Source organism: Equus caballus, chromosome 13, assembly GCF_041296265.1.
Source record: "Equus caballus isolate H_3958 breed thoroughbred chromosome 13, TB-T2T, whole genome shotgun sequence".
Lineage (NCBI taxonomy): Eukaryota > Metazoa > Chordata > Mammalia > Perissodactyla > Equidae > Equus > Equus caballus.
Window position 1 is genome coordinate 44,901,569 of NC_091696.1, and position 27,767 is coordinate 44,929,335.

The 27,767-nt window shown below is 53.5% G+C and overlaps 2 protein-coding genes across 14 annotated transcripts in view; one reads left to right on the plus strand and one right to left on the minus strand.

Annotated features, from left to right (window-relative positions):
• CLEC16A (C-type lectin domain containing 16A) overlaps positions 1-11,559 on the minus strand; it is a 200,216-nt gene extending 188,657 nt beyond the window's left edge. For 9 of the 13 annotated variants that reach the window (XM_070231014.1, XM_070231022.1, XM_070231013.1 and 6 more), the window contains exon 1: positions 11,214-11,548. In XM_070231014.1, the coding sequence (XP_070087115.1) occupies positions 11,214-11,293 (80 nt within the window). In that variant the 5' untranslated portion in view covers positions 11,294-11,548. Of the gene's footprint in view, positions 1-11,213 lie in introns of all 13 variants that reach the window. The other 4 variants (XM_070231021.1, XM_070231019.1, XM_001490219.7 and 1 more) reach the window with 3 other exon arrangements.
• Positions 11,560-13,500: 1,941 nt separating this feature from the next.
• On the plus strand, positions 13,501-27,691 carry DEXI (Dexi homolog). Its single transcript, XM_005598919.4, has 2 exons — positions 13,501-14,423; positions 27,035-27,691. The coding sequence occupies exon 1, from the start codon at positions 13,987-13,989 to the stop codon at positions 14,272-14,274; it is 288 nt and encodes a 95-aa protein (XP_005598976.2). The 5' UTR covers positions 13,501-13,986; the 3' UTR covers positions 14,275-14,423; positions 27,035-27,691.
• Positions 27,692-27,767: the final 76 nt, after the last annotated feature.

The window sequence follows — 27,767 nt, forward strand, 5'->3', positions numbered from 1 at the left end:
CCAAATGCCTAAACGGGACCAGCAGCCAGGCTGATGCAGAGATTCAGAGAGGTAAAGTTGCAGATGAAGGAGACTGAGCCCCAAAGCCAGCAGCTGGGGCAAAAATCACGTGCAGGCAAGATTACCCTTGGAATGCCCATACCCTTGGAATGCCCATCATCCCCCAGGAAGGGCAGAACACCCAGCAGAACTGATGGCTCAAATGAAGGGGGTGGCTTGCCATTCAAGGGCACCAACTGTATTTGCTGAGTACAGATCACAGTTAAGTGGGCTTGCGACACCATGGCACTGAACTTCGCCCACCTAGATGTGCCCGCAAGGCCTGTGCTGCTCCAGACCTGGGCCAGCTGCTGTGGCAGAGACAGGTCGGCCCAGTCCAGTCCTCGAGGCCCTGTGCTGGTGGTGAGGGCATCCAAAAGAGTCGCCGAGGCCAGTCCTGAGCCGTGTGGGGACCAGCAGCCTGGCCGGATGCTCTGGAAGTGCCGCCTGGCACAGCTTTTAACAGATAGTGTCTCCAGGGCCCAGAGATTGAGGTAACTCAGCTGAAATGGCGTGGAAAGGAAAAGGGGACACCAAGAGGGAGTGACTCAGGAAAAGTCACCTCCTGACTTCTTTATGGCCACCCTCCGTTTGAGGGTAGGGGCTGGTGAGAGCAAGGCAGGGAAAGATTAGATAGGATCGTTCCACCGAAAATCTCTAAAAATGGGTAGGCGAGAAAGAGAGAGAACCTTGCAGAATGAATAATAAGGAGCAATCTGCTGGTTTAGGGGGCTGAGTTTTATTTATTAATATTGTTGCTGTTTGTTTTATTTTAAAGACACAGTCTAATCAGTCATTCAACTATTTAATAAATGTAATTAAGTAAAATTGCATGCCACTTTTAACATGCAATAACTAGAAGAGCTCTCCAAAAATAGAAGTCTCCACCGTCTGTGCCCAAATCTACTAGCAGGGCTGCACGTGGAGCAGAGGCCAGTTTCGCTCTGTGATAAGGTGGGTCCACAGCACCAAACCACCCTGGGGTGGATGACAGGGGGCCCCGATCACGAATCCGTCTCCACCTCACCTGGACTGCATCTTCTCTAAAAGACCCAAAGAGCAGAGTTTTCATACCGTGGCTCCCAGGCCCCCTGCACCAGAATGGCCTGATTGAACTGCAGATCCTAGCTCGCCATCCCAGACCCACGGAAACTGACTCTTGAGGGCAGGGCACCCCCACGGAACCTGACTCCTGAGGGCACTGCCCCAAATCTGCATTTTGAACGAGCTCCCCCTGAAGTTTCAGAGCTACTGTGTCACCCACATCGTGGCCATCAGTGACGCTCTCCGTGCTGTCCACAGTACGCCGCATGGCCTGCTGTGACGGGCACTGCAGGCAGAACTCCCACTCAGGCGGCTCCTTCTGTGTAGAGGATACGTCCGTCAGCATCCCACATCACACTCCTGGCCCAGCAGGAGACAGCGGCCTGGGGGAGTGGGTCTGCTGGGGGACTCCCAGCAGGGATGGGGGAGTTTAAAACCTTGAGGACCAGCCCTGACTTCTAGTCACTGTGCTTTCTTGCTGCCCTGACCAACCAGCAAACTCATACTCGTATGTCACAACCCAGCTCAGGCATCTTCCTCAGAGGATGGATCCCTCCCGCCCTCCTGCCCGGGGGGATCTGACTGTGCTCTTCTCTCTGGCACCTCTGTGCCCACATCCACTTGCTGCTGCATGGACCACCCTGATCTGCCATGATCTGCCTCCCTTATGACCTGAGTTCCTCAAGGTCAGGAGTATCGTCTTGTTGATCTTGGTGACCCCAATATACTCCAAACTGTCTGGTACACAGTAGGTGCTCCATAAAAGCTGATGGGGCGAGGGTGGGGGACAATCTTTATGAACATAAATACATAAATTAGATCAGAGCACACAAGACTGAACACAGTCAGGGTCCAAATGCCAAACACAGCAAGTGGTGGCACAGCGCGGAAGTGAAGAGTCCAGGCTTTGGCAGTCCAACAGACAGACCTGGGCTTGAGTCCTGGCCCTGCCACTTCCTAACTGTGGCCTCGGACAAGGCTCTTCACCTCTCTGGAGCTCAGCTTCTCTAACAGTCAAGGCCTCCTCCTGGGCTGTCCCGGGGATTTGATGTGATAACGCATAGTAAGTGCCAAGCATGGTACCTGGCACACAGTAAGCGCTCAGTAGATGTAGGGTTAGCTGCTACTACTATTAGGATATTGGGGCCGTTATTAACACCACTACTAAATTATACAAGGCACACTGCAGGAACGTAGGAAGGAAAGATCAGGCTGATCCACACCATCATGAACAGAGGACTCCAAGGCAGGAGTTATGGGAAGGGACAGAGAAAGCAGAGCAGGAAGTGGGAGCTTTGGTGTTAGCTGGGTGATCTGGAGCAGGTTACTTAATCTCTGTGCACCTCAGTTATCTCACCTGTGAAACCGGAGCAGCGATACTTAGGTACTCCCACAAATACTTTAGGACCTACCTATTATGGTGTCGTTAGGAGGAATAAACAAGTAAAAAGAGAGGTAACTAACCTGGCAGTTACTATGCACGATACAAGTGCTGGCTATTGTTGCTCCTCTCATCACTGCCTTCATTAAACAATCTCTGAAAAAAATGCCAGTAACCACGAGGAGGCCCTGACAGACAAACCCAGGGGAAAGGGCAAGGCAGCAAGTCCTGAAGAGAAGATTCTAGGAGCTGCCATGTGTGGTACAAGACTATGTGCCTGCCTCTGTGTGAGGGGCTTCACCTGACCCTCACACATGCAGTCACCTGGGGACAGTGGCCAGGAGAGCAACCGAGAGATGCGCAGTCACTGGCCCACAGCCAAGCGGCTGGAAGGTGCCGTCTGAGAGCCCCAGCCGTCTCCTGGCCTCTCGGACACTCGTGGTCCGCTGCCTTTGTCAGTGGAGCCATTCTGTTGGGTGGATGGTGATGTTGAGTTGGGCTTCTACCTCATGGTGACAAACGACTTAGAGTGCCTTTTCAGGTTTATAGCCATCTGAGTATCTTCCTTTGCGAGGTGCCTGTGCAAAGTCTTTTGCCATTTTTTACTAGGTAGAGGACCTTTTTCTCATTTATTTGATGGAGTCCTTTATATACCCTGAACACAAATCCTCTATTGGATGTACATATGGCAAATACTTTCTCTGGATGTGGCTTCCCTCTCCACTCTGTTTAGAGTGGTCTCTGGATGAGCAGAAGTTCTTAATCTTAACATCACCCAATTTATCAGCCTTTCCCTTGGATAGCGTTTTTTCTATCAGGCTTAAGAAATCCTTACCTACCCCAAGGTCATGAAGAAACGCTGTTTTCTTCTAAACAAGTTACGGTTTTACCTTTCACATTTTGACTCAGAGTATGTCTAGAACTGATGTTTGTGTTTGGTGTGAGGTATTGGCCAAAACTCATTTTTCCCATAAGAATATCTAGTTGACTCACCATCATTTACTGGAAAGGGCCTCATTTCTCCATTGCACTGCAATGTCCCTTTGTCATTGATCAGGTGACTACACGTGTGGAGTTCTTTCTGGATGCTCTACTCCCAGAGGTCTATTTTGTTTACCTTCATGCCAATACCATTGATTACTGCAGCTTTATAATAAATCTTGCTATGTGATCATCTAAGTCCTCCAACTTCTTTCCTTCTGTTGTTTCATCATTATATTGGCTATTCTGGGCCATTTGCATTTCCATATTAATTTAAAAATCACTTTCTCAATTTCCACAAAAATACCTGCTACCACTTCAAGACCCACCTAAATCAACAGCTAAACACGGAGAGAACGGACATCTTTACAATAGAGGAACATCATGCCACCCACATTTCTTTCAAAGTTTGCTGGATAGGGGTCTTGCACATCTTTTGTTAGACTTATCCCCAGGTATTTGGTGTTTGTTGATGCTGTTGTAAACGGTCGTGTTTGAAATGTTCATTTTCTAAATGCGTGTTGTTGGGAGGTGCAAACACTCCCCAGATCTCAAGCTGTACATTTCTATGACGATTACACCTGCACCCTGCTCCTCTTTTCACCCCCACAATGCCCTAGCACATGGTGTTAGGAAGAGACCCTCAATATACTTATAGGGACTGGGAAAAAAGAAAGCTAAATAGATTAAGGTTTCATATTTTAATGCTGCATCTAATCCCAGAGCTTTGGAAGATCAAGAAATCAACTACCTCAGAGATACTAACATAGTTTAATAACTTTCTGATTTTAACTGTAACACTCATTTTGGAAAGGCCAGAAACTTCAACAATAACAAAAACAGAGAAACGGCAATTGCCAATCACGCCACTGTGTAGAGATGACCACTGCTGGAGCGGCAATGTACTTCCTTGTGTCTTTCTCTTTGCTGTGGATATTTACATAGTTGAGTTCATGTTGTATGCCCATTTCCACGCCCAACTTTTTTCTCCGCCTCTGACTAAAATAAGAGCATCTGTGTTACTGACAACTGTTTGCAAGCATCTGGAATGGCCACATAGTGCACCGCGGAAAGGACAAGTATACTGCGGAAAGGACAAGCACCAGCCATTCCTCTTCTGCTGGGCACCAGGATTCCTAATGATGAGCAACAATGTTACAATGGCTATCCTTGTGTGCAAGTCTGTGTCCATATTGTAGATAAGTTTCCAAGGACAGAATAACAAATTTTTCTCTTACAATGATAATAACTGTTACAATGGTAACATTTTTTCTCAAACTGTGCATGTGCACATCTTCATCATCATCAGGGCCTACTGCCAGGCCCTGTTCTGAGTGCTTCAGATGTGTTCACTCATTAAACCTCACGACAATCCCGCGGGGCTGAGGCTCTGGGGAGCCGAGGCTCCCAGTGCAGGGGACCCAGGCAGCCTGACTCCAGACCGCTAGCTTATACCCATGATAGCATAGAAATGCAAACAATGAAGTCAACACTTTTATTAGCCTCTACAAGCATTTACATGAAGTTATGAATGCCTAGCACACAAGAAAACTAAATGTATAAACAACAAACCCAAAAGGCATGAGAATACACATGAGATCTTAAGGTAAGCCTCGTAACTGACCCTTACTCCGTGTCTTTGGAAATGAGCCGGCATTATCATATCTCCAGCAGAACCTCTGCAGAACACAGAATCCCACTATCAGACCCTCACACATGAGCAAACTCTATCTCAAGAGAAGTGCTCCAGAGTCTGAAATGCCTGGAGACCAAGAAACCGAAGCCTATTGCTAACACTACACTACACCACGCAACCATACACTAGGGGCTCATCACCCAGGACTCCGGACTGTAAACAAACCCTGCCTCCACAGACCCTGCCTTCTCAAGAGTCATGGATCTCACAAGATAAACCACTACAGTTCACAACAATCATGCCCACTCCGGAGACAGACATACTAAATTCAAGTTCACACAGTTTTATGACTTGTATCATAATCCGCCTCATAGGATGCTCCTATTGGAAGATTCCGAAACTTACCCACAAGCGGGACTGCGAGACAGGATAAGTGGAGCGATGGAGGGCTCGGCAGATTAGAAATCCACTCCCCCAAAGCACATCCCGTTTCCCCCCCCCCCCCCCCCCCGCCCCCGCAGATAACAATCTCTGCAGGGCGCGCCGTGGGGCGGGGTTACAGACACAGGGCCTGTGTCTGTTTGGCCTGTCAGCACTGGGATGGAGACTCCCCGGGGCACCCCACTCTAGGGCTTGAACACCTCGGTTTGGTCAGCCCAGCCTTCTGGTCCGCAAGACAAGGGGAAGCCCCACGCAGGGTGGACTGGAATGGGAGGACCAGGGAAAGGTGTTACAGGCGCTGCTTCTCCCTGTGAACATCCCCGAACGATTAACTGGGCCGGCAAATGAGAGTGAGTCCAAGATCCCGGGGAGCCAGCAACCACCGCGAGGGTGTGGGCAGGGCTTTCAGCTCCAGAAAAATCCAGAAAAATGCTGTGGCACAGACTGACCGAACTGGTAAGGGCAAGCCGTCATTAAGGAAAGCCTGGCCAGAACCTGCCTCTTTGGTTCATCCCGTGACAAATACCTGTTGATTGCTCACTATGTGCCAGGCCCCGTGCCAGTGTCTGCCAATTCCCAGGTGAACAAGCTACACACGTCTCTGTCCTCATGAAGCTTACATTCAGACTTGGAGAGACAGAGAAACACATAACCAAGAGGCCATTTCAGCAACAGGACAGGCCTGAGGAACCCTGGCCAGCTTCCTGGGGTAACTCAAGGCTGGAACAAAGCTTGAAGAGCCCAGAGCACTAAGGCTGGTCTAACTCCTCGCGATGAGAAGACTGTATGTGATGATGTGTTAACTGAGCGGGCCGGCAGGAACAGGAACGAGCGAAGTTAGAGACATCCGTAAAACTTCTGGCTGGCTGAAGTCACCAGGGCAATTTTTATGAAAGAACTGTTATTTAAAGGATTCAGTTAGGCATTTGGATGGGCAGGAAGAGGAGGGGAGCTCAGTGCAGAGAGCAAAGATGCAGACGGGTGGGTGCGTGAGGTGTGTGTAACAGGGAGCGAGAGAGAAGGACCATCAATGTGACACAGCATGTGTCAAGAAATACCCGTGGATTATGGCAGCCTGCTAGCCTAACTCGCTAGAAGAAGGCAGCAGCCCCCTGAGGGGACACTCACCTCCAGTCTGGCCCTCCTCCAACCCATTCTCCAAACGTCGGCTGGACCACAGCATTCCTCTAGTTAAAAGACCTTCAATGGCTCCCCACTGTTCTCAGTCTAATGTCCAAATTCCTTCACATGATTTATGAGGCCCAGTGGGACCTGGCCTCTGTGACCTCTCCCACCTCATCATCACTCTGCTCTTGGGTCCTAGACCTCCCCCTTGTCCCACATGCACTCGCTTACTGAATGACCTGAGTCTCTCTCCCCCAGGCTTCTCAAATGCTGTTTCCTCTGCCTGAAGCGTCTCCCCCAGCCCCTGCCCCACCCCTGCCACTGAGTGGGAACAGCATCAACCACTCATCCTTCAGGCCTCCCTCCAGTTAAATGAGCGTCTGCCTACAAAGGATGCTCCTGACCCCCCAGCCTGGGTTAAAGGGCCGTCCTCCGTGCTCCCAAACGAGATGGATGGGAACAGAGTCTGGAGCATTCTGAAAGCCTGCAAGAACTCAGACTTGACATAACGGGTGCCTCAGACTACGAGTGATATGCTGCGTATGATATTCTAAGAAAATGAGTCTGGCAATATTGTACCCCAACCTCTAAAAATAATCTGTGCTATCTTAGGCAAAAGTTGCATATACCAAGAATAGGTGAGCATCTGCTTGGTGGATATACACTCCTCTTCTCTTTGGGTCCTAACCCCTGATTTTCCCACGGGGAACCACCCCTTTCTCTCATTCTCTGTCCACTAGCTTAGGAGGGGCTGATGCCACCCTGGCTCCAGGGGAGGACCAATCGGAGCATCTCCTGCCCCTTGCCACAGTGACTAGCCCAGGGACAGGCATGAGACCCCAGGGTGGTCCAACAACACTCACTTCTGGACTTCTGCTGGCATCAAAAGAAGACACGCTTTTTCCCAGGGATTGTTAAGATGATACGATGTCAGCCTAGCCTGCTGAGAAAGACCCCAACAGAGAAGAAAGCACAGACAAGAACTGGAAGAGGGAGATCCTGCTAGCTTTGTCTAAACACCTGGACTGAGCCTGGCTTGACTGGGACAGACCATTCGTGACAGCAGCCCATCACTTCCATTTGGGGCTTACGGCTATTCCAGCTGGGTTTCTGTCACTTGCAATCAAGGATCCTAACCCACACACAAAGTGATCAGAATTAAGGGAACAACACAACACCAACCCAGGAGTTCTATCAGTTTGTGGAGTCACAGTTCCTGGGCCAGGTGATGGTTCTGTAGCAATCAAACAACTCCATCAGTAAAGTTTCTGCTCGGTAGTGGGCATTCGATAGTCACGTCACAGCCTCGCCAATAGTCTGGACAATAAATCACCCAAGATGTGTAGCAAATAACCTCTTACCATTTCAATCGACCTCAAATAAATCACTAACTTGATTCCGTAGACAAAGACCACAGGTACACCATTTCCCACTATTTAGCAAAAGTAAAACCCCATCTAACAGGAAAATTCCTTTCCAGTTTGAAAGCTGGGAGTGGTTCAAAAAGGGTTTCCAGCTCTTTGTACTATCTTCTCAATTTTTCTGTAAATCTCAAACTGTTCTCAAAGACAAAGTCTATTAAAAAAAAGGGAGAGGGTTCCCAGATTCTCTGTGTGCCAAAAAAAAAATTATCAATTCTAAATATTTTTAAATATCTTAACCTTCCCTCTCTACCCACACTGCCCTAGGTCTGGGCAACAGTATATTAGGAACTGTCACTTGTCACTGGTAGGGTGACCACTTTGTACTGGTTGCCCAGACTTCCCCGGTTTTCACAGTGAAAGTCCCATGTCCTGGGAAACCCCTCAGTCCCAGGCACCCGGGACAGTGGGTAACCCTCCATGTCAGATGAAGCCCAAGCCCCGTTCTACCCCCAGGCTTGTTTCCCACAACTACCAGCCCTCCCCTGACCTCCACCAGGACCCTACCCTGGTCCTGCCCCCACACCCCACTGCCCCACACAGTGGCTCCTGCTCCCTCTTGAAGACTCTGCTCTGGTGCTGCCTTCCCCCAGAAAGCTTCCACAAAGGCTTCCCCAGAACCCGGGGCCCACAGCGACTCCAGCACTTGTCACACTGCACAGTCACTGGCTCTGTGGCTGTCTCCCCCACCAGCCTGCGCACTCCCTCAGGGAATGAGTGGTCCTGTACCCAAGGCCACAGTGTTCACTATCAGAGCCAAGCGAAAGGCATCACAAGCGTTGGGGTGGACACTAGCTCTTTATGGCACTCTTTTCCAAGTCACTTTGGGATCTTCTAAGCCGCAAACCAATACACAAATCGCCAGGTTCTTCAGGCTATAATAGGGATTAAGCTGATCTGCCTGATCCAGGGCAGGCAGCTCGGGTTTCCAAAAAGCACCGGATGGCCGTGCGACCTAAACAATGACCCTGGGCAGATCCCGGGATACTTCGAAGGAACCTGAGACCCTTGACCACTCCCTGGCTGGCTGGACAGTGAAGAGGCCCCAGTGGGCAGTGAGACTCAGCCAAGTTGAAAGTCTTCCCGAACTGGCCAATAGGGAAGTCTTATTCCAAAAGACGGCGTAATGAGTCAAGCACTACAGTCAAATCCTGACTTTGACGCTTCTCAGCTGTTGTCACCTTGGGGCAACTGACATAATCTCTCTGAAGCTTAGTTTCCACTTCTATAAATTGGCAATAATAGCTCCTATAACTCATAGACTTGTGAGGACTAAAGGAAATAACACACAAGAAGTCCTTAGCAAGTACCTGACACAGAAAATGCATTCAATAAATATTAAAGGAATTCCAAAGGGCTAGAATCACACAGAGTTAGGTGAGCGCCTGCAGGTACCTGGATGCTGGCCAAAGGCCCAGCCTCCCTTAGATAACCATCCTCCACTTCTCAGCCACATCCACCCACTCTCTAAATTCCTGAATTCCTTACGCCTCTCCCTTTCCCATCCAGCTGCCCTCCCATTTAAGATTCCTGCTTCCCTACACACCCCTCTCCTTGTCCTAGGCCTCTCTCCCCCGCATGCCTTCTCTCACCACCACCGCCCCAAACCATCCCTCACCATGTAATGTGCCCTCCTGCCCTCCACTCTCTGGGACCCACAAACATTTATTAAATGCCTGCTCCACGCTTGAGAGGACACAGCACCCCTGATCCCAGCCAAATGAGAAGCCCCCATCTAATTTCCCTCCCACCAATCCTTTCCAAGAGCCCCTGTCTTCCTCCCACTGTTCCCCACCTCCCTGCTCCATCCTTCTTCCTTCCCATTAGTAATCTTGGGATTTCCCTCTGGAAACCAGCCAATTTCTCACCACCAAAGGTTTGCCTACTTCCCCACCCAACTCCCTCCCCATCGCCACTATATTTTCCTCCCCGAAGTCATTTCCTCCTCAAAGGTCTCTATTTTCCCTCACCTCCCCTCCAAAACTCCTGCATGCGCTGCGCCTTTCCCCAATCCATTCATCTTTTTCATTCTTTAAGCACCCATCGGGCTTCTATTGTGTGCCAGGCACAGCGCTAGATGCTGGAAACACAGCTGTGAGCAAAACAAGCAGTCTCTGCCCTCCTGGAAGTATCGGTTTTGTAACAGACAGAAAAGTAGTAAAAACAAACAGGATAATTACAAATAGTGGAGATGTCTTGAATGAAATCAAGAGAAAGATCTAGCAGAAAGGAATCAGGATCTGGGAAGGCTTGCCTAGGTGATTAACACAGCTACCTCTATTGGCCACCTACTGTGTCACAGACAGTGGATTAATCTCTTTCCATGCATGACGTTACTGAATCCTTGCACAATGTTCACCTTCCCCATGTGCACATGGGAACCAGAGGCTCGGAGAGGTGAAATAATTTGTCCAAGGTCACACAATCATTAAGCGGTGGAGTCAGAATTTGAATGTGGGTCTGATTGCAAAGCCACTCCACGCCCTCTTGCTTCCCAGGCCCCCCATTCGCCCCGTGGCCTCCCCCAGAGCTCCACTTCTGACAGTCCCTCTTTAGACTTCCCCAAGAAAACAATCTGTCTTTAATTATTGCCCTTTATTAAGCACTGCGTGTGCTTCTGGCTCTATGAGCATTCTCTTATCAATCCTCAAAAACAATAGTAGGAAGCAGGTGCCAGTCACAATATCTGTTTTACAACTGAGAAAACTGAGGCCTAAATTCGCACACTTAGATTCCAACCCAGATCTGTCCGACTCCAGGATCCAGACCTCTGACCCCTAAGCTGTCCAGCCTAAGAAGTACCACCCTGGGAACCCTGATGCCCACCGTCTGCCCCCGGCAAGAAAGAAGTCTGTGTCCTTAAACTGAAATCTCATCCCCTTACTTTACAGATGGGGATAGGAAAACTCTGAGAAGCTAAGCAAGTTGCCCAAGGTCACACAGCGAGGAGCGACCGGGTCAAGGTTCGAACCCAGGCGCCCTGACTCCAGAGCCCTCGCTCTTAACCACCGCACAGCTTTTCCCAGGCGGCTCTCCGCCCTCCACCTCCGCTCTCACGCCTCCCAGCGCCCCCGGCCCGGGACTATGCGTCCCCATCCCCACGTCCAGCCCCGCGGCCTCCCCCCTCTGCCCCCAACACACTCACTTGAGGTGGTCCAAAGAGTGGATGTTGCGGGAAGACTTGCCATGGCCCCCGCCCACCCAGCTCCGCGAGCGGCCAAACATGTCGGCGGCCCCCGCCCGTCGCTCGCCTCACGGTCTCATGCCCAAGCGGCCGAGCGGCCCGGCGCCACCGGCGGCAGAAGCAGCGGAGGAGGCAACGGCGGAGGTGGTGGAGGGACCGCCAACCACCTTCCTCCCTAGCCCACAGCCCCGCACTGACATTCAGCCGGAACCGGCCGTTCGACCGCCGCGCTTTACGGCCGCCGCCAAGGGGAACGCTGGGAAATGCAGTTCGCTGGCGAGGTCCCCGCCGACAGGACTCTGCGAACGAACTACAAGGCCCGGCGTGCCACACGCAACGGCGGGCCTGCGGGCTCCAAAAGGAGGCGGAACCAGAGGAGGAGAGTCCGCAGTACCGTCCGGGTGGGCGGGAATGGGAAACTTAGGGGCGGAGCCCTGAGGAGGGCAGCAGCGAAGATGGGTAAATAAAAGTAACAGCAATATTAACAATTATTAGCTTTATGATAAGAATAAGAGTAACTGTTGCATAGCGTATACTATGTGCCACTGTCCTAAGCGCATTCTATATATTGAGTTACTTAATTCTCCCAACAACCCTATGAGTTGGGTACTGTTATTATCCCCATTTTACCTTCAGGAAACTGAATCACAGAGGGGTTGACTTGCCCAAGGCCATGCAGTTAGTAAGTGACAGAATCAGGGTTCAAACCCAGGCACCCCTCTTTTTATCCGCCAATAAATTAAAGCTCATCGAATCGGTAACAGCCTTGTTTGTCCTCACAACCTTTTTCTTTTTCCATTTCAATTAAAAAATATGTACGGAAAGGGCTTCAAGCAAAAGTGTACCAAAACTGAACGTCCTGTACTTTAAGAGGGTTTCTCTGGTCTTCACCCAAAACATGCCATTTCCAAAACAACCACATAAAAAAAACAAAATTGAAATACTCAGCTTCTCTACATGAGCCAAGAAGACGTACCTAAACTTCTCTCCTGGATTAGGAGCGGGAAACTCTGTGGAGGCAAGACTGCCCTATTCACCATTCATTCATTCGTTCGTTCACTCCTATACCTCATAGTTATCTAAGGCCTAGTGTGTCCCATTTACTGTGCTCAGGACAGAATTGGGCTAAGGGCCAATGTTCTCCCCAATGCCTAGCATAACGCTTGGCGCCTAATAGGTATTCAAGAAACATTGGCAGAGTGAATGAATAAATGAAGGTTTGTTTCACCTTCTGCAGTTGTTTCACCTTCTGCAGTTGCGGGGGTTAATGGTTTGCTCTGTAATTCATCTAAAGGGGCAAGAGACAGTCAAGAGGAAAAAGGGCAGGTTCTGGGCTCCAAACGCAGGCAGGCTGCCAGGGTCCCTCCGTTTCTCCGGGCCTCGGTTTTCTCCTCTGTCAAAAGGAGGAACATAGTACACTGCTTTAACTGGCTCCAATTAAGCTATGCTTGCAAAGCACCCAGCCCAGTGTGGCCTGAGATTTAAAGGTTTGTTGAACCTCTTTGGAAGGCGCTTCGGGCAAAATCGGTCTCCTGAAGGTTGTACAGGGTTGCCCATGAGGAGGGGAATCAGTGAGCGGAAGCCACACTCATTCTTCTGTGCACTTCTCGGTTGAAGGTTTAACCATGTGCATTGTTGTTGTTTTAAATGTGGTTTACAAAGTAAAAAGAAACAAGAAGTAGCCCTACTGCTCGAAGGTCTGACCTGTCTAGGAATCTCTTTACTCAGGTGTCCGTGAACTCCATAAATCCAGAACCCCCATCAGCTAGAATTTGGAGACGAAGGGGGCACTGATTGATCATCCCCACCATGAAAAACTGGCACTACGGCAAAGTCCAAGATTTTCACTCTTGAAGCCCACCACCCCTCTCCTACCCCGCCTCCTTTTTCAACCGGTAAACTGAGTCCCAAAGAGGCGTGGCGCCATACTCAAGTCCAGCAAGGTGCAGAGGAAGCTTGCGGTCTCCTTCAGCTCTTGCGGCCTCAGGGTAAGTCTAGGTTTGAATCGCGTTCTGTCTCTTTCCCCGCCCCCTACGGCCTGGGTCGGCGCAGAGCGAACCGGATCTGGGACCCGGCGGGAGTCCGGAACCCGGGAAGCATCTCCGAGCCCCGCGCCCCGAGGGGCGGAGCGAAGCGGTACCCGCCCCCGGACGGCTCGGGCCAATGAGCGCGGGCGCTGAGCGGGCCAATGGGCGCGGGCAGGGCGCGGGGGGCCAATGGGCGCGCGGCCGCTCTGGAGGCGGGGCTCGGAGCGCGACCAGGAGGGCGACGCGGCGGCCGCAGCCATGGGCGCTGCGCCTGCGGGGGCGCGGAGGGGTCTCGAGGAACGGCCGGGCCGGGCTGGGCGGACCGCGGCCGGCACTGGCCCTGGATGCTGAGCCGCCGTGGGGTCCCCTCCGGCGCCGGAAGGGCCCGTGAGCGCGAGCGGGGCGCATCGGAGGAGCTGGGCAGCCGCCAGCGGCGTCAGGGGACCCGCCTGGCCGCCGGACGGATCGAGAGGGCCGTGCGGGCGCATCTTGGGGAGCGGTGACCCCGCCAGGCGCGTTTCGGGGGCGGGACGCGTCCGCAGGGGCCGCCGCCCATCCCCGGGGGCCACCGCCGGGGCCCGGCGCAGCCTCGGTCGAGCCAGGGGCGCCCCTGGATGGCTGAGCTGCCCCCTCGCCGGCCGTCCGGGCGCCGCAGCGGCTGAGCTCGCTGGGATCGCCGGGCCGCCGCCGCCCTCGCCGGCTCCTGCATGCCCGGCGCCCGGGTCGCGGCCCACCTGGACGCGCTGGGCCCCCTGGTCCCCTACGTGCCGCCGCCGCTGCTGCCCTCTATGTTCTTCGTGGGCCTGTTCTTCGTCAACGTGCTGATCCTATACTACGCCTTCCTCATGGAGTACATCGTCCTCAACGTGGGCCTCGTCTTCCTGCCTGAGGACATGGACCAGGCGCTCGTGGACCTCGGCGTGCTGTCTGACCCCGGCTCGGGCCTCTACGATGCCGACTCGGAGCTCGACGTCTTCGATGGTTACTTGGAGTAGGCTTGGCTGCCGGCCCCCCATCCCCCGCCACGACCCGCAACCCTCCATCCGGAACGGACACCCAGATCATGCCTCCGCTGCTGGTTGGAGGCACCGTCTGGCCAGGGATGGAACCCCCAGGACGAGGCCCTCTCCAGTCTCCCAGGCCTGTGAGTGCCCTCTCTGCGCGGGATGAGGGCGGGTTGGGGCGCCGGCTAGGAAGAGGGAGGCCTCCCCAGGCCGGACGCACACCCCTCCCCCAGGCTTCTGATTCCTCCGTCCGCCTTCTCCAGGTGTATTTCAATACTAGAAATGGCCAGACCTCTCTTAGTCCCTTGGTTAGGGCTGGAAAGCTTCCCCCGGGGAAGGTGACGGCTGTTGAAGAGGGGAAGGGAGGCAGGGCCTAAGTGGTGTTGGGGGTAGCCGTGGTACCTACTGCCACAGCTTCTGGAAAGAGCCTTTGTGTCCAAAATCCATTTGAGGCAGAGCTGTCAGTTCCTCCCCCTGTCCTCAGCCTGGCTTGATGGTGACCTTGGCTTTTTGGGGATTCTCTCTAGTCCCGGAAGGATGAAGACTTGGAGTCTCAGAAGAGGTAGGGAGGCAGGCACTGATCACCTTGTGCTGTGGCCCCTTAGGGGACTGGGTGGGGCCTGGGGACAAGGGTTCTCGGCCGAGGCTGTGAGAGGACAAACCTCCTTCGGCAAAGAACCCTGTACTTCCTTTGGGCCTTGGATTTGCCGCTGTCTGAGAGTCAGGTTTCAGGTTGCCTCAGCTCGGCAGTTCTGCAGCTCAAATCTGCAGGGGCTGCCGGTTTGCAGGCTGCCCCAGCTCGGCAGTTCTGCAGCTCAATTCTGCAGGGGCTGCCGGTTTGCAGGCTGCCTTCGCAGACCCGGCGAGCTGGGGGTTGGAGCTGGGACTGGCCTCGCCTGCAGTGTTTGCAAGGCCTTGGGATTCTTGGGCTGGTAGAAGGGAATACAAGATCCTTGCACTGAGGTGTTAAAGTCGGGCCTCGGGGCTGCGACCAGGACGCTGCGTGTCTGGCCTCACCTTGTGTGTTAGTGGGAAGGAAATAAAGGTCTAGGAAGGAGAAAGGCCAAAGGCATACAGCCAGGAAGAAAGGCAGCTGAACTAGATGAGAGAGAGAGACAGGCAGGCTGTGGGGTCTGCTGAGGGTTCACGGGGCGTGCAGGAACTCCTTGGCTGGAGCCCCTCAGCTGGACGGTGCTGGAGTGGCAATGGCAACGGAGGGGGGATACTGAGGAGGTGGGCAAGGGCTCCTTTTGGAAACAGACACTGATGCTCCTCACCCCAAGCGGGCTGAGTTAACCGCTCTCCTCTGTTGCCCATGTCAGCCAGGATGACCATAGTCAGAGTGTGGGGCAGGGTGGGGCAGCATCCACTGGCAGTCGTGCTGGGCCCTGGGGTGCCCCTGGGGGGTTGATAGTGAGATTTCTTTGAAGAAAGCATCATTTGAGCTCAGCTAGACCTCAGCAAGAGCCTAGTGCCCGGTGGAGTGTGTCAGCTGCTCTGCGTACCTACCCAGTTTGCCTGTCTGCCTTCTCTCCATCCATCCATCTGTCCATCCATCCATCCATCCATCCATCAATTGATCCATTCTTTTACTGAGCAAATGTTCACTGAGTACCTGCTGTGCCTGGTGTGTGAACACAGTGAATAAGACAGACCCGGCCCCAGCCCTCCTGGCACTTGGTGAGAAAAACAAGCAGGTTCCCAAATAAGATAATCAGATTTTTTTAAGAGCTACGAAAGCACGGGAGAAGGACATGGGAGAAGGACGTGGACGTCCTCTGGTGTGTTCACTGCTGTTTCCTCCGCACCCAGAACAGCACGTGGCATCTCGTGGATGCTTCATAAATGTCTGTCGAGTGAGTGAAACAGGAGAACACAGATGGGCTGGCTGCTTCAGTTGGGGGGGGTCAGAGAAGGCCTCTCTGAGGAGACCACACATTGGAGCTGAGCCCTGAATTAGTAGAAGGCCAGACATGAAGATCTGGAGAAAAGCAGTCTGGGCAGGGGGAACCTCTCATGCCAAGGCCCTGGAGTGGGAGAGATGCTTCTTCCAGCCCCTCAAAGGAGGCCAGCGTGGCTGGAAAGAGGCCCGAGGACATGTCAGTGGGGTTGGGGGGCCCGGCCATGCAGGACCTGGAGGCCACAGCCGTGAGCCATGGGAAGCCCGCAGAAGGTTCCAGGCAGGGAGTGACTCAATCCCACTGCACTTTTTGCAAATTGACTTTGGCGGTTGTGGGCAGAATGGGCTGGAGGGGCGAATGTGGAGCAGGGAGGCCGTGAGGAGCTGTTCAGTTGCTCAGGCCAGAGGTGACGGGGGCTTGGATGAGCCAAGGTTAGTGAAGATGAGGAACACGAGCAGACCGAGAACACCTTTTGAAGGTAGAACCTCTGGGATCCATTCAAAACCGATACTGAGTATTGATCATATACCACGCCTAGTTCTAGGCCCTTTGCTTTTTTTGCTCATTCAGTCATTCAACAAACATCAGCCCTGCCTGCTCTGCTGCCAGGCCCTGTTTAAGGGATCCCAGGATGCATCCCTGCCCCCAGGCCAAGCGCTTGACTTTCAGACAGTGTAACTTGGTGAAGAGTGTCTTATTTTATCTCTTCAGCACATTAACAGAAACACTTCCTCTTCCAAATGAAAACATTGGCATACTCTGAACCGAAAACCGAAGCCCAAATGCTTCAACATACGTTGCAGCAAACGTTTGAGCAGAAACACCGGCAAGTGCGTCTCAGGGACACCGTTGCAAAGCTTTCAGAGGGATGGGCTGACCCTGGGAGCTGGGGAGCTGGGGTTGTGGGGAAAACTCCTGGAGAAATGCTAGAAGCCAGGCACGGCATTCCTTCTTCCCCAGTCCCGAATCCAAGCCAGGGTGGCCCTGGCCCCAAGGACGGGAGAAACCCAGACTCTAGTGGAGAAGGCATGGCTCACAGAAGGAAAGCCTTTGGGAAAGATTAAAGGTGATGTGGCTGTACCTCCTTTCCGGGCCCCTTTCCATAAACAGAGGAACACGGTAGTCACATCTTGCTCTTTCTTGCTCATTCTCACACAGACACAATCTCATGTTCCATACGAGCCAATCCAGCAAACACCGACTAAGGGGGTGGACATGCCAGGCACTGGGGACCAGGGTGGAGTCAAGACGAAAAGGTGCACGCACTTTAGCGCCCTCTCCTTCCTTTTCCTTTCTTTCTTTTGTGTGTACACACAGAATTCAGTTCCTCCCACATTTGTCAAGCATGAGGATTAGGGTCATGATTAGGAGCAAGGACCTGCGATTCAGATGGCCTGGGTTCAAACCCCAGTCCTAGCTGTGACCCTGGGCATGCCACATACCTCCCTGTGTGTCAGAGTTCTCTGAGGCAGGGATGATGAAAATCCACCTCATTGTAAGGATTAAACGAGATGATTGTAAAGCTGATAGACTTTCCTGTGCATAATAAGGCCGTATTACTGTTGTCAGATGTAATGGGAAGTGTGTACACTCAGCCCTTGCAGGTGTGTAAACCTGCACATAGGCTGGCGCGTGAATTTATCCCCCTCGATGAGCTAAAGAGGCCTGAGTGCTGGGTCGGTGCAGGTCTGGGCTACTGGGACAGACTTTCCACTCTACCTTCCTGGCCCAGGACCCTCATGAGACCTTTCCCACTGCCCCGTGGTCTCCAAGGGCCACCAGATCTGGAGCCCGGGAGCTGCGCTCTGCGGTTTTCCTGGAGCGTTCATCTTCGCCCAGGAGCAGGGAGTGGGGAGTCCGGATCTCCCTCGCTCCCTCCCAGGAGGAAGGGGCGCAGCGGCTGGCCCGGGAGCCGGGAGAGTTGCCGTCCCAGCAGTGCCCATGTGGAGGCGGCTCAGCTGGCTGATTTGTCCCGGTTGCTGATGAAAGCAGCTGTGCCTGCCAGCCGTCTCTCAGCTCAGAGGGAGGGCCGTGAGAGGGGAGCTGCTCTGTGCTGGAAATGGAGAGACTGGAGAAGGTTGCTGCTGGAGTCCCTGCAGCCTGGTGGAGCTCAGATCTGGAGCTAAGGGTAACCAGACCCATCGGTCTGCATCTTACTGAATTTCCTAGCTTCAGTCTCCCAACTGGGTGCACAGCCATCCTTCGTGATCTGCCTGCCCTGGTCCCTCCGTGCCAGTTAGTCACCTGTGCCATCAGCAGAACAGCCAGGCTGGGCGTATCGCTGCCCTGCTGATAAACCCAAACCTGGGCCAGCCCCAGGGGCCTAGTGGTTAAGTTCAGCACACTCCACTTTGGTGGGCCAGATTCAGTTCCCAGGCATGGACCTACGCCACGCATCTGTCAGTCGCCATGCTGTGGTGGGAGCTCATATAAAAAAGAGGAAGATTGGCAGTAGATGTTAGCTCAGGGCAAATCTTCCTCAGCAAAAAAAAAACAAAACCACCAACCCCAAACCTTCCTCAGGGACATGGGCACCATAGATTCAGGTCATGTGAGATCTCACACAGGCAGCCGGTGGAGCTCCAGGCAGGGTTCAGGCAGGTGGGGGAAACCAGGTAGGAAGCTGTGACTGTTGTCCAGGTGAGAGACAGATGATGGTGGTGTGCACCCCCAGGCGTGGTTGACTCTCCAGCTCTGTCCTGACATGAGGCTTACCGGAGGGTGCTGCCCACAGGGTGCATTGGTGCTGGCTGCCCCTTTGGACAGGAGAAGACCTCAATATGTATCTCCAGACAGTGAGATGCCAAGGGTCCCACTCCCTTGTCCCTGAGTTATGCAAACTGGATGTTTCATCCAAGGGACACCCTCACAGCCCTTATGTCTGTTTTATTGACTAAGAAATTAAGGGCTCCTATCAACTTGACCGTTTGTATTCCTGGTTTGTCTGCTGTCTTTCCCCCCAGGACTTCTGAAAACATAGTCTGCTTTCTTTTCTTTCTTTCTTTTTTTTTTGGTGAGGAAGATTGACCTTGAGGTAACATTTGTTGCCAATCTTCCTCCTTTTGCTTTAGGAAGATTGTTGCTGAGCTAACATCTGTGCTAATCTTCCCCAATTTGGATGCGGGACACCATGACAGCATGGCTTGAGCGGTGCCTAGGTCTGCATCCAGGATCTGACCCGACGAACCCTGGCTGCTGAAGTGGAGCAGGCGAACTTAACCACTCCACCACCGGGCTGGCCCCCATCATCTGCTTTTGAGAAACCAAGATCACAATAAAAGGGACAAACGTCATTATCCCCATCTCACAAATAGAGAAGCTGAGGCTCAGAAAGGGGAGTGAGGGGCCAGGGGAACAGAGCCGAGTAAGACAGCTGAGCGTCCCAACCTGGTGCTGCAGAGTCGGGGGGGTGGGGGGGGAAGTGGGGGGAGGGCAGGGGGTCGGTGCTCCAGCGAGGGGCTCCCAGCCCCCATCCTGGGAAGACCATTCATGGCTCTGCCTGGCCTGCCTCGTGGGCACTCTCACTCCTTTTTTCTGAGTTTTTGTAAAAAGCTTTATTTTGAAATAATTTCACAGTTATGCAAAAGTTGCGAGAAGATTACAAAGAATTCCCACATAGCCTCATGCACATTTGCCAGCGGCACCCTTCACGTGCCACGTTTGCTCACGTATGCAGCACACGCCCACTCGGTGTCTGTGCACATGCATATATACACATACAGAGACATGTACAGTCATGTTCCTGAGCCATTGGAAAATGGAGTGCAGGCGTTGTGATGCTTTTCCGCAAAGTTGACATTGATAGAATCTTATGACCTATCTGAGCTGTGACTTTATTCAGATTTCCTCGTTTGTCCCAGTAGCGTCCTTCCACAATGAAAAGGAGGGCCGTTGAGGTTCAGGATCCAGGCCCACTCCCCCTTTGCACCCATAGCCGTGTCTCTTGTGCCTCCCTCCGTCTGGAACAGTTCCTCAGCCTGTCTTTATCCTTCACGACAGCGACGCTTGTGGAGAGTGCAAGCCTGTTATCTTGTAGAAAGCCTCTCCGTTTGGGTTTGTCTGGTGTTTACGCTGGAGGTTAGATTCAGGTGTGTGTTTTTGCAGGAATACGGCAGAGAGCTGAGTGCGCGTCCTGCCGAGCGCATGGTGTCGCGGGACAGGTGGCGTCTGCCTGCCCCGTTGCTGGTGATGCTGATTCTGATCTCTTGGCGAAGGTGGTGTCTGCAGGTCTCTCCACTGTGAACTTGCTCTTTCTCCCTTTATAACATAGTTTACAACGAAGTATACTGGTTTTAGCACTTCATCTTTAAAAAATCTACTTTTTTATGTGAATTTGTTTTTAAAAGAATGTTTATGTCACTGAAAAAGAAAACCAGCATCGCTTAGCGTGGATAATGAGTTAAGTGCCACTGTCGTTAACTTCTGGCCAAATGCTAAAGCCAGGTAAGGGCGCGGGGCCTCTGGCCTGCTCTTTGTTGCAAAGGGAGACAGCAGCTGTCAGGTGACAGAGATACAGCAGCACCGAGGTGGAACTTTCTCCCCAAAGTGATCGTGAGGATTGACCGAGAACCGAAAAGCGAGTTGCTTGCTCGCTCTGTGCGACTCAGGGTTATTTAAGGCCATCTCCACGTGCCCCCAAAATTGTTGCTTAGAGGCTTTGCAGTCAGACAGGTTTGGGTTTAATCCCAGCTCCACCGACACCTTGGGCAAGTGACTTGACCTCCTAGAGCCTCAGTCTCCTTCTCTGTAAAATGGGGGTGACAGTGGTACCTGCTGAAGGGCTCGTGCAGATTAGATGAGACGGCAAAGGACGCATAGTCGGTTCTCAGTAAAGGATCTGTCAGTGTTGACGGTGTATCAGACCCAGAGGGGCGCCGCCCGGGAGCCTGCCCCTATCCTCCACCCTTCCAGCTACCCAGGACAGTGCGTCCGTGTGAGCGGTGGTGACGGGTGCCGTCGCAGCTGGCATCCCTGCCCCAGGTCCGGGGGTGGCTAGGAGCCGGTTCCAGTTCCAGTCACCTCTGGAAGGGGAAGGCTCCACCCCTGGGATTCCTTCCGGGCAGGAGACTTGGCTGGGTGGTTAAAAATAACCACTTCTCTACATGAAAAGATGTCTAGCATCGCTAATTACTAGGGAAATGGAAATCAAAACCACAATCTGATATCACCTCACACCGGTCAGAAAGGCTGTTATTGAAAAGACAAGAAATAACAAGTGTTGGAGAGGATGTGGAGAAAAGGGAACCCTTGTACACGGCTGGTGGGAGTGCGAACTGGGGCAGCCACTATGGAAAACAGTGTGGAGATGCCTCAAACATTAAAAATAGAACTACCATACGACCCAGCTATCCCACTACTGGATATTTATCCAAAGAACATGAAAACACTAATTGGAAAAGATGATGCACCCCTGTGTTCATTGCAGCATTATTCACAAGAGCCAAGATGTGGAAGCAACCTGAGCGTCCACTCACAGATGAATGGATGAAGAAGATGTGGTGTACGTGGACAATGGAATACTACTCAGCTGTAAACAAAAAGATGAAATCGTGCCGTTTGTGACAACATGGATGGACCTTGAGGGTCTTATGCCAAGCAAAATAAGTCAGATGGAGAAAGACAAATATCATGTGATCTCACTCATGTGTGGAATATAAACAAACACATAGAGGAGAACAGCTTGGTGGTGACCAGAGGGGAAGGGGGTGGGGGAAAGGACGAAAGGGGTAAAGGGGCACGTGTGTGGTGACGGATGGAAACTAGACTATTGCTGGTGAACACCATGCAGTCTGTACAGAAGCTGAAATGTGATGTGCACCTGAAATTTACCCAGTGTTGTAAACCAGTGTGACCTTAATAAAAAGATAAATAACATAGCTGCCTCCCCCACGTCTCCATAGCTTCCTTGCGTGTCACCCCGTGAACAGGCAGGGCAGGGCTCATTAGCTCCATTATGGAGGGAGGGGATCAGGCTTGGGGGGTTCATGACTCACCTCGAGTACCCAGCTGGGAGGTGGCCAAGCTGGGCCTCCTAGCTACACTCCCAGTGCTTCCCGAGCGAGGTCCTCTGCCATCGGCGTCCCTGGGAGACCGTGAATACACCAAAGCGGCGTGACCGGGCTGGCAGTGCCCTGCCACCTCTTGAGCACTTGTACTTTTCCCTTGTGACCCGAGAAACCAGGCCCAGGCTGGCTTTTGCAGGCCAGGGTGTCTGGCTAGAATTAATGGTTTCATTTTCATCGTATTTATTTTTAGCATTGACTTCTGTTTATAGCAAATAATCCTGGTTTTTATTCAGTGACATAAAGGTTCCTTTTAAAATTTTGGAGTTTAAAAAAGAATGATGTGTTGATTTGAAATACTGCTACTATTTAAATGAATAAATAGTGGTCCAGGTGGTTCTTGGATGGCAAGACTCATGAGGGGGTTGGGCAAATGCTGCCCTTCGGAAGGCCTCGCAGGCTCTTGGGCATGACCGACTGGAGACATATTCTGGGCCACGGGTCTCCACGGAGCCCGCAGCTGAGGAGCATGGACGGCCCACGTGCAAACCAGAGTCCAGGTCTGAGAAGCTGGACAGGACGCTGGCTCCATCAGGGACAGGGACCCGGGCAACGGGCGGCTTCTCCTTTCCTGTCCCCTTCCCGCCACAGGCTCGTCACCTAGACACGGCAGGGCCTCCTGCCACACAGCCTGTTGCTGAGACGACAGTGGAGCCACGGGGCACGTCGGATCTGGGTGACGCCTGTCTTAGCCACTTTGGATGGTTGGTTGGTACCCAGAGGAAGAGGACCCAGCAGTGGGTTTCCAGCAGGTGGGGTCTTCAGAGGAAGAGAGGAAGAGGACCGCTCCTGTCAGAAGGCCCCCAGCACTGAGGAGCTCTCTGCCGGGGTGCACTCTAGCTGGGTACAGGGGAGGACAGGGAGGAGAGGAGCACCAGGTATGGAGGCCTCGTGTACGCTGGGAGTTGCAGGCATTCCCAGTAATCCTCACAACAAACAGCCCGATGAGATCAGCATGGTCTTCATTTCAGATGAGGAAACAGGCCCAGAGAGATGAGGTGACTTGCCTGAGGTCACACAGCTAGGAAGGGGCAGAGGCAGAATTACCCAAGACAGGCCAATTCCAGACCTTGTCCTGGCTGCCCCAGAGGAGTACGACAGCTGGACGGCTGGACTGCAAAAGAGAATTGCCTTTCAGCGTGCCCAGAGCGTCGCCCCACCAGCACCCCTAGGACACAATGGCCATTTTCTCAAGCCAAATCTCAAACTAGGCAGCTTCTCCACAGAGGTTTCTGCTGAGACATAGCTTCTTAAAATGGATCAAGTGCCAGCAGTCACTCTAAGGACAGAAACGAGTCAGCTGGCCACACCAGCTCGGGGAGCGGCCTGGCGTGAAGGTTACAGTTTCAGAAAGAAAGAAAAAGAAGCCACTGACCAGTGAACTGTCTGTCCTGCTCTAATGACGTGAGAAGGTTGGAGAGCCCACTGCCTTGGATCCTGTAAGCTGCGGCTCCAGGATGCTCTCCACCGGGGGCTATTGATGCCTTGGGGGAGAGAGATGGACCTAAGATGCTCAGAGAATTAAGACTTTGAGGTCAGACTGGAGGTTCAAATTCTGCCTCTGCCTTTTACGAGCTGTGTGACCTGGTACAATTTACTTAACTTCTCTGAGCCCCATCTGAAATTCAGTGATGATGGTCCTACTTGGCCCTACCTGCTAAGGATGTTTTGAGGGATAAATGAGCCAAGACATGAGTTAAAGCAGTTAGTACAAGGGGAGCATAGAGTACTTGATAGACATCAGCTGTTGTCAAGATTCTCCTTTGGGCTTTGCTGTGAGGCCAGGCTTCAAGTCAAAGGAAGAAGAGGATTGATCTTTAATAGCCACAGTGGGTGGCACAGATGAGAGGTCCTAGGACATCCTCCCACCAAAGATACCTCTCTGTTCTCAACTTGCTGTGTGACTTAGGGCTCGTCGCCACCCTCTCTGGGCCCCTTCATTCTCTGGGGAGTGAGTGGGACCGACTCCAGTCGGTCTCCCAAACCTCATATGACGCCGTCAACAACTTTTTCTCTAACCTGCCTATTGCCTGAACTATTATTTACGTACGTTTTCTTGAAACCAGCTCTCTTTGTAAAGTGGAATTAGTGTTCTGAAAAGAGAGGAACTTTATTTACTATCAGCATTGGAAAACTGGCATCACTTGCCCCCACTAGAAGGTGACCCTACGGATAAACACAGTGAACACGTGGCAGAGCGTTAGTGAATTCCAGCTGGAGCCGGCCCCAGCCCCTTCAGACGGGAGGGAGGCACCTGTGGGGAAGCGCTCTTGCTGGCTCTCGACGCTGTTTGTCGTCTCAACGCTGTTTGCCTTCACGAGGATTGGCAGAGGAGCGAGTCGCTGTTCCCTGGATGACTCGGGTTCTTGAACGCCTCGTCCACACCAGTCTGCAGTGGGCTCAAGTGCGACCCCCTGCCGTGGAGACCTGCGGTGAGCGCCATCAGGGTGAACTGATACATAATTCCGCCCCAGGTTCCCGGACCCCAGGGCTCTCAGGACCACCACTGACCCCCCAGGGCACCTGGAGCTTCCCTGGAGGAGGGAGGTCAGCAGAAGGTGGACTCCTGGCCGAGTGGGAGGGGAACCGTGAGCGCCTTTGTTGAGGGCCGAGCTCTCCCATGCCCTGGCTGCGCCCCCGGCCTCCCCTCTCCACCACCGCATCCAGGGGGAGGCGGGGTGGGGCCCCGAGGACGCCAGGACTTGCCCTTGCCCGTGTTGTCATTGGGGGCCGGGGAAGGTCTCTAAGCGCTGGAAGGCGGTGTTCCCAGCTGGCCTCTAGGAGGCCAATCTGGCAGAGGACACAAGCAATTTGGCTGATGGCGTCCCTGCTCACCTCTCCAGGCATGACTCCCCCACAGCCTACCTTCTACCTCTGGCCCTCTCACCCTCACCAAACTGCAGGGGGGTCCAGACCTGCCACGACCCCATCACCTGCCCTCCCTCTACCCGGCATGCCCTTCACGCACAGCCTTCTCCAGACTCTGGGCTCCAGTCGTGCCCTGTGCTGCCTCCTATTGTCAGGTGTGCCAGCTTGGGCTGAAATTGCTCACTAGACTACATATCACAGGCAAGGGCTGTACTCGTCACGGGGTCCCTGGCACCTAGCGTGGGACCTAGCACACAGGAGGTATGAAATGATGTAGTGTTTAAAATCTCCAGTGGGACAAAGCCCAGGAGGGCTGAGCATGCTTCGACAGGTTACTTACTCTCTCTGAACCTTCGTCTGTAAAATGGAATCCTAATAGTATGTAACTCCTGTGTTAGGAGGGTTGAATGAAAGGAGCTGTGTAAGGCTCCGTCTCCGGCATGCTCCCCTGGGAGCAGACCCCAGGACGGCGATTGAAGTGCAAGTCATTTATTTGGGAGGCGATCCCAGGAGCGACGGGTGGGGAGTGGGGCCGTGAGTCAGCGAGGGGCCGTGTCACTGAGCAGGTCACCACTGCGGCTCTGGGCTCAGTCCTGCTCAGGAGCTCCGGGAGCCACTGTCGATGGGAAATATGCCACAGAGTCGTCCCAGCTGCAGGTGCGGGAGCTGGGGTACTGGTCCCCGCCTCCCTGGCCATCACTGGTGGGAAGGCGGCTCTGGGAACACGCTAGCCCTGCCTCACCTGCGGCCCGGCGGCCCGGCAGGCACTGGCGGCAGAGAAAGGCCTCTTGGCAAAGGGCCAGGTCCCTACGGTGGAAGCTGCTGGGTCAGCGTGCCCCAGAAAGTGAGGGAGGGGGTGGGGTGAGGCACCGCAGGCCGGCGTGGGGCTCGTGGCACGTAGTGAAGCCCAGGAGGTGGTGGCTGCCCTGCTTGTGATCTTTTCCATCATTGTCACGAGTCCAGTGTCAGCTCTGCCTGTCACCCCTGTGCCGCTTTAGGCAGGTCACTTGGCTTCTCTGAACCTTGCCGAGATTCACGGCTCTCGGTGGAAGTTCTGCCCCCTCGGGTGGCCCTTGGAAATGGGGTGAGGGGGCATTTTTAGTTGTCACAGCGCTACTGGCGTTTAGTGGTCAGGAGCCAAGGATGTTGCCAAACGTCCTGCAGTGCCCAGGAGAGCCCCCACATTGGAGAATTGTGCTGCCCCCCATGTCAAGAGCACCCTGGTGAACAATGTTGTGTGTTTAACATGGAAGTTTTATTTGATGCTCGATGACGTTTGCGGAAGGAGGGGTCTGCGCTGGCAAAGATGAAGCTCAGAACCAGGGCAGGAGGGTGGGCCTGGGACCATGAGATGCTGCAGAGACGCCAGCACCCAGCTGGACACAGTGAAGGGACAGGAAGTGGCACCAGCTGAGGAGCCAGGCACTGGGACGATGCCAGGTCCCGGGGGACGAGCCACGTGGGGCTGCTGAGTGGCTCGGCTGTGGCCGCAGCCTTCCTGTAGGCTGCTAAGTGTTTTCTCGGCACGGTGGGAGGTGCTGCCAAGCCCGGCCTGATGCCCGGAGCTGGCTCAGCTGCCCAGAGCCCACGTCAGCCGGCAGACCCTGGGTGACCATGGAGTGGGCTGCCCTCCTTCCTCAGGTGCCAGCATCCCTTCTCTCCCACGGGAGATTGCACCTGTTCTCTAGCCCAGGGTCTGTAGAAATCATGAAAATTCACTAAAAAGAGTTATTAACAAAAATTATAGGGAAATAGCCCCAGCCTGAGTCTGGGGCTTCTGATGGTTCCCAAATGTGGGGGATGGAGGAAGACTTCCCTGCCCGCAGCCTCCCAAAGTCTGCGGGGTGGGTGCAGATCCCCCACCGAGTGGATGGCAGGGCAGAGCTTCCAAGCAGTAACACCCTTTTTCCTTCTTGTTAGGCCTGCTCCCCTCACAAGCTCCGTGCCAACAGAGAGGTTCCTGTCCAGACCCAGAACGGTGGGACGGAGACACTGAGACTGAGTGCCGGGCTGGGAAGGCGTCTGCCCCTACCCAAGGGGGACGGCTGGGGCGGCTGGAGACCCCGCCCGCCCACAGCTCGTGCCGCCAGCCTCGCCTTGGCTGCTGGCCTTTCGCCATCACGATGGATGTTTACAGGAGCCCAGCCAGTCTGCCTCCCCGCTCTTCGCCCCCGGCCGCACCGCTTCCCCCACGTCACCTTCCCAGAGGACGCTTCACACTCGGGACACACACACGCAAGCGACTCCCAGCCCCGTCTGAAGCCACTGGGGCCCCGGCCTGGTTGGGTCTGGCCTGAGGCTGGTCCTAGACGCAGTGACTGTGGCAGGGAGTGACTCAGAGGAAAAGAAGCCCAGGAACGTGTCAGCCGAGGGCAGGGTTTCGACTCACTCCTTTCGAGTGGCTGGTTCTTCACCACGTGGCCAGAAGTGACTTCGCACCGGGAGAGGGCCACGTTGCTCCTCTGGCCGGAAATATTTTTGAAAATGTGAGTGGTATGAATACTTGACTTCGACAGACCTGTAAAAGCAATACTTAGGAGCCTGACTTATTTCAATTAAAAAATGTATGCAACTCCACCCACTGCGGGCGGCATTTTTCTTTTTCTCTGAGATTCGGGAAAGGAGTCCTTGCGCAGAACCTGTGGTTGACAAA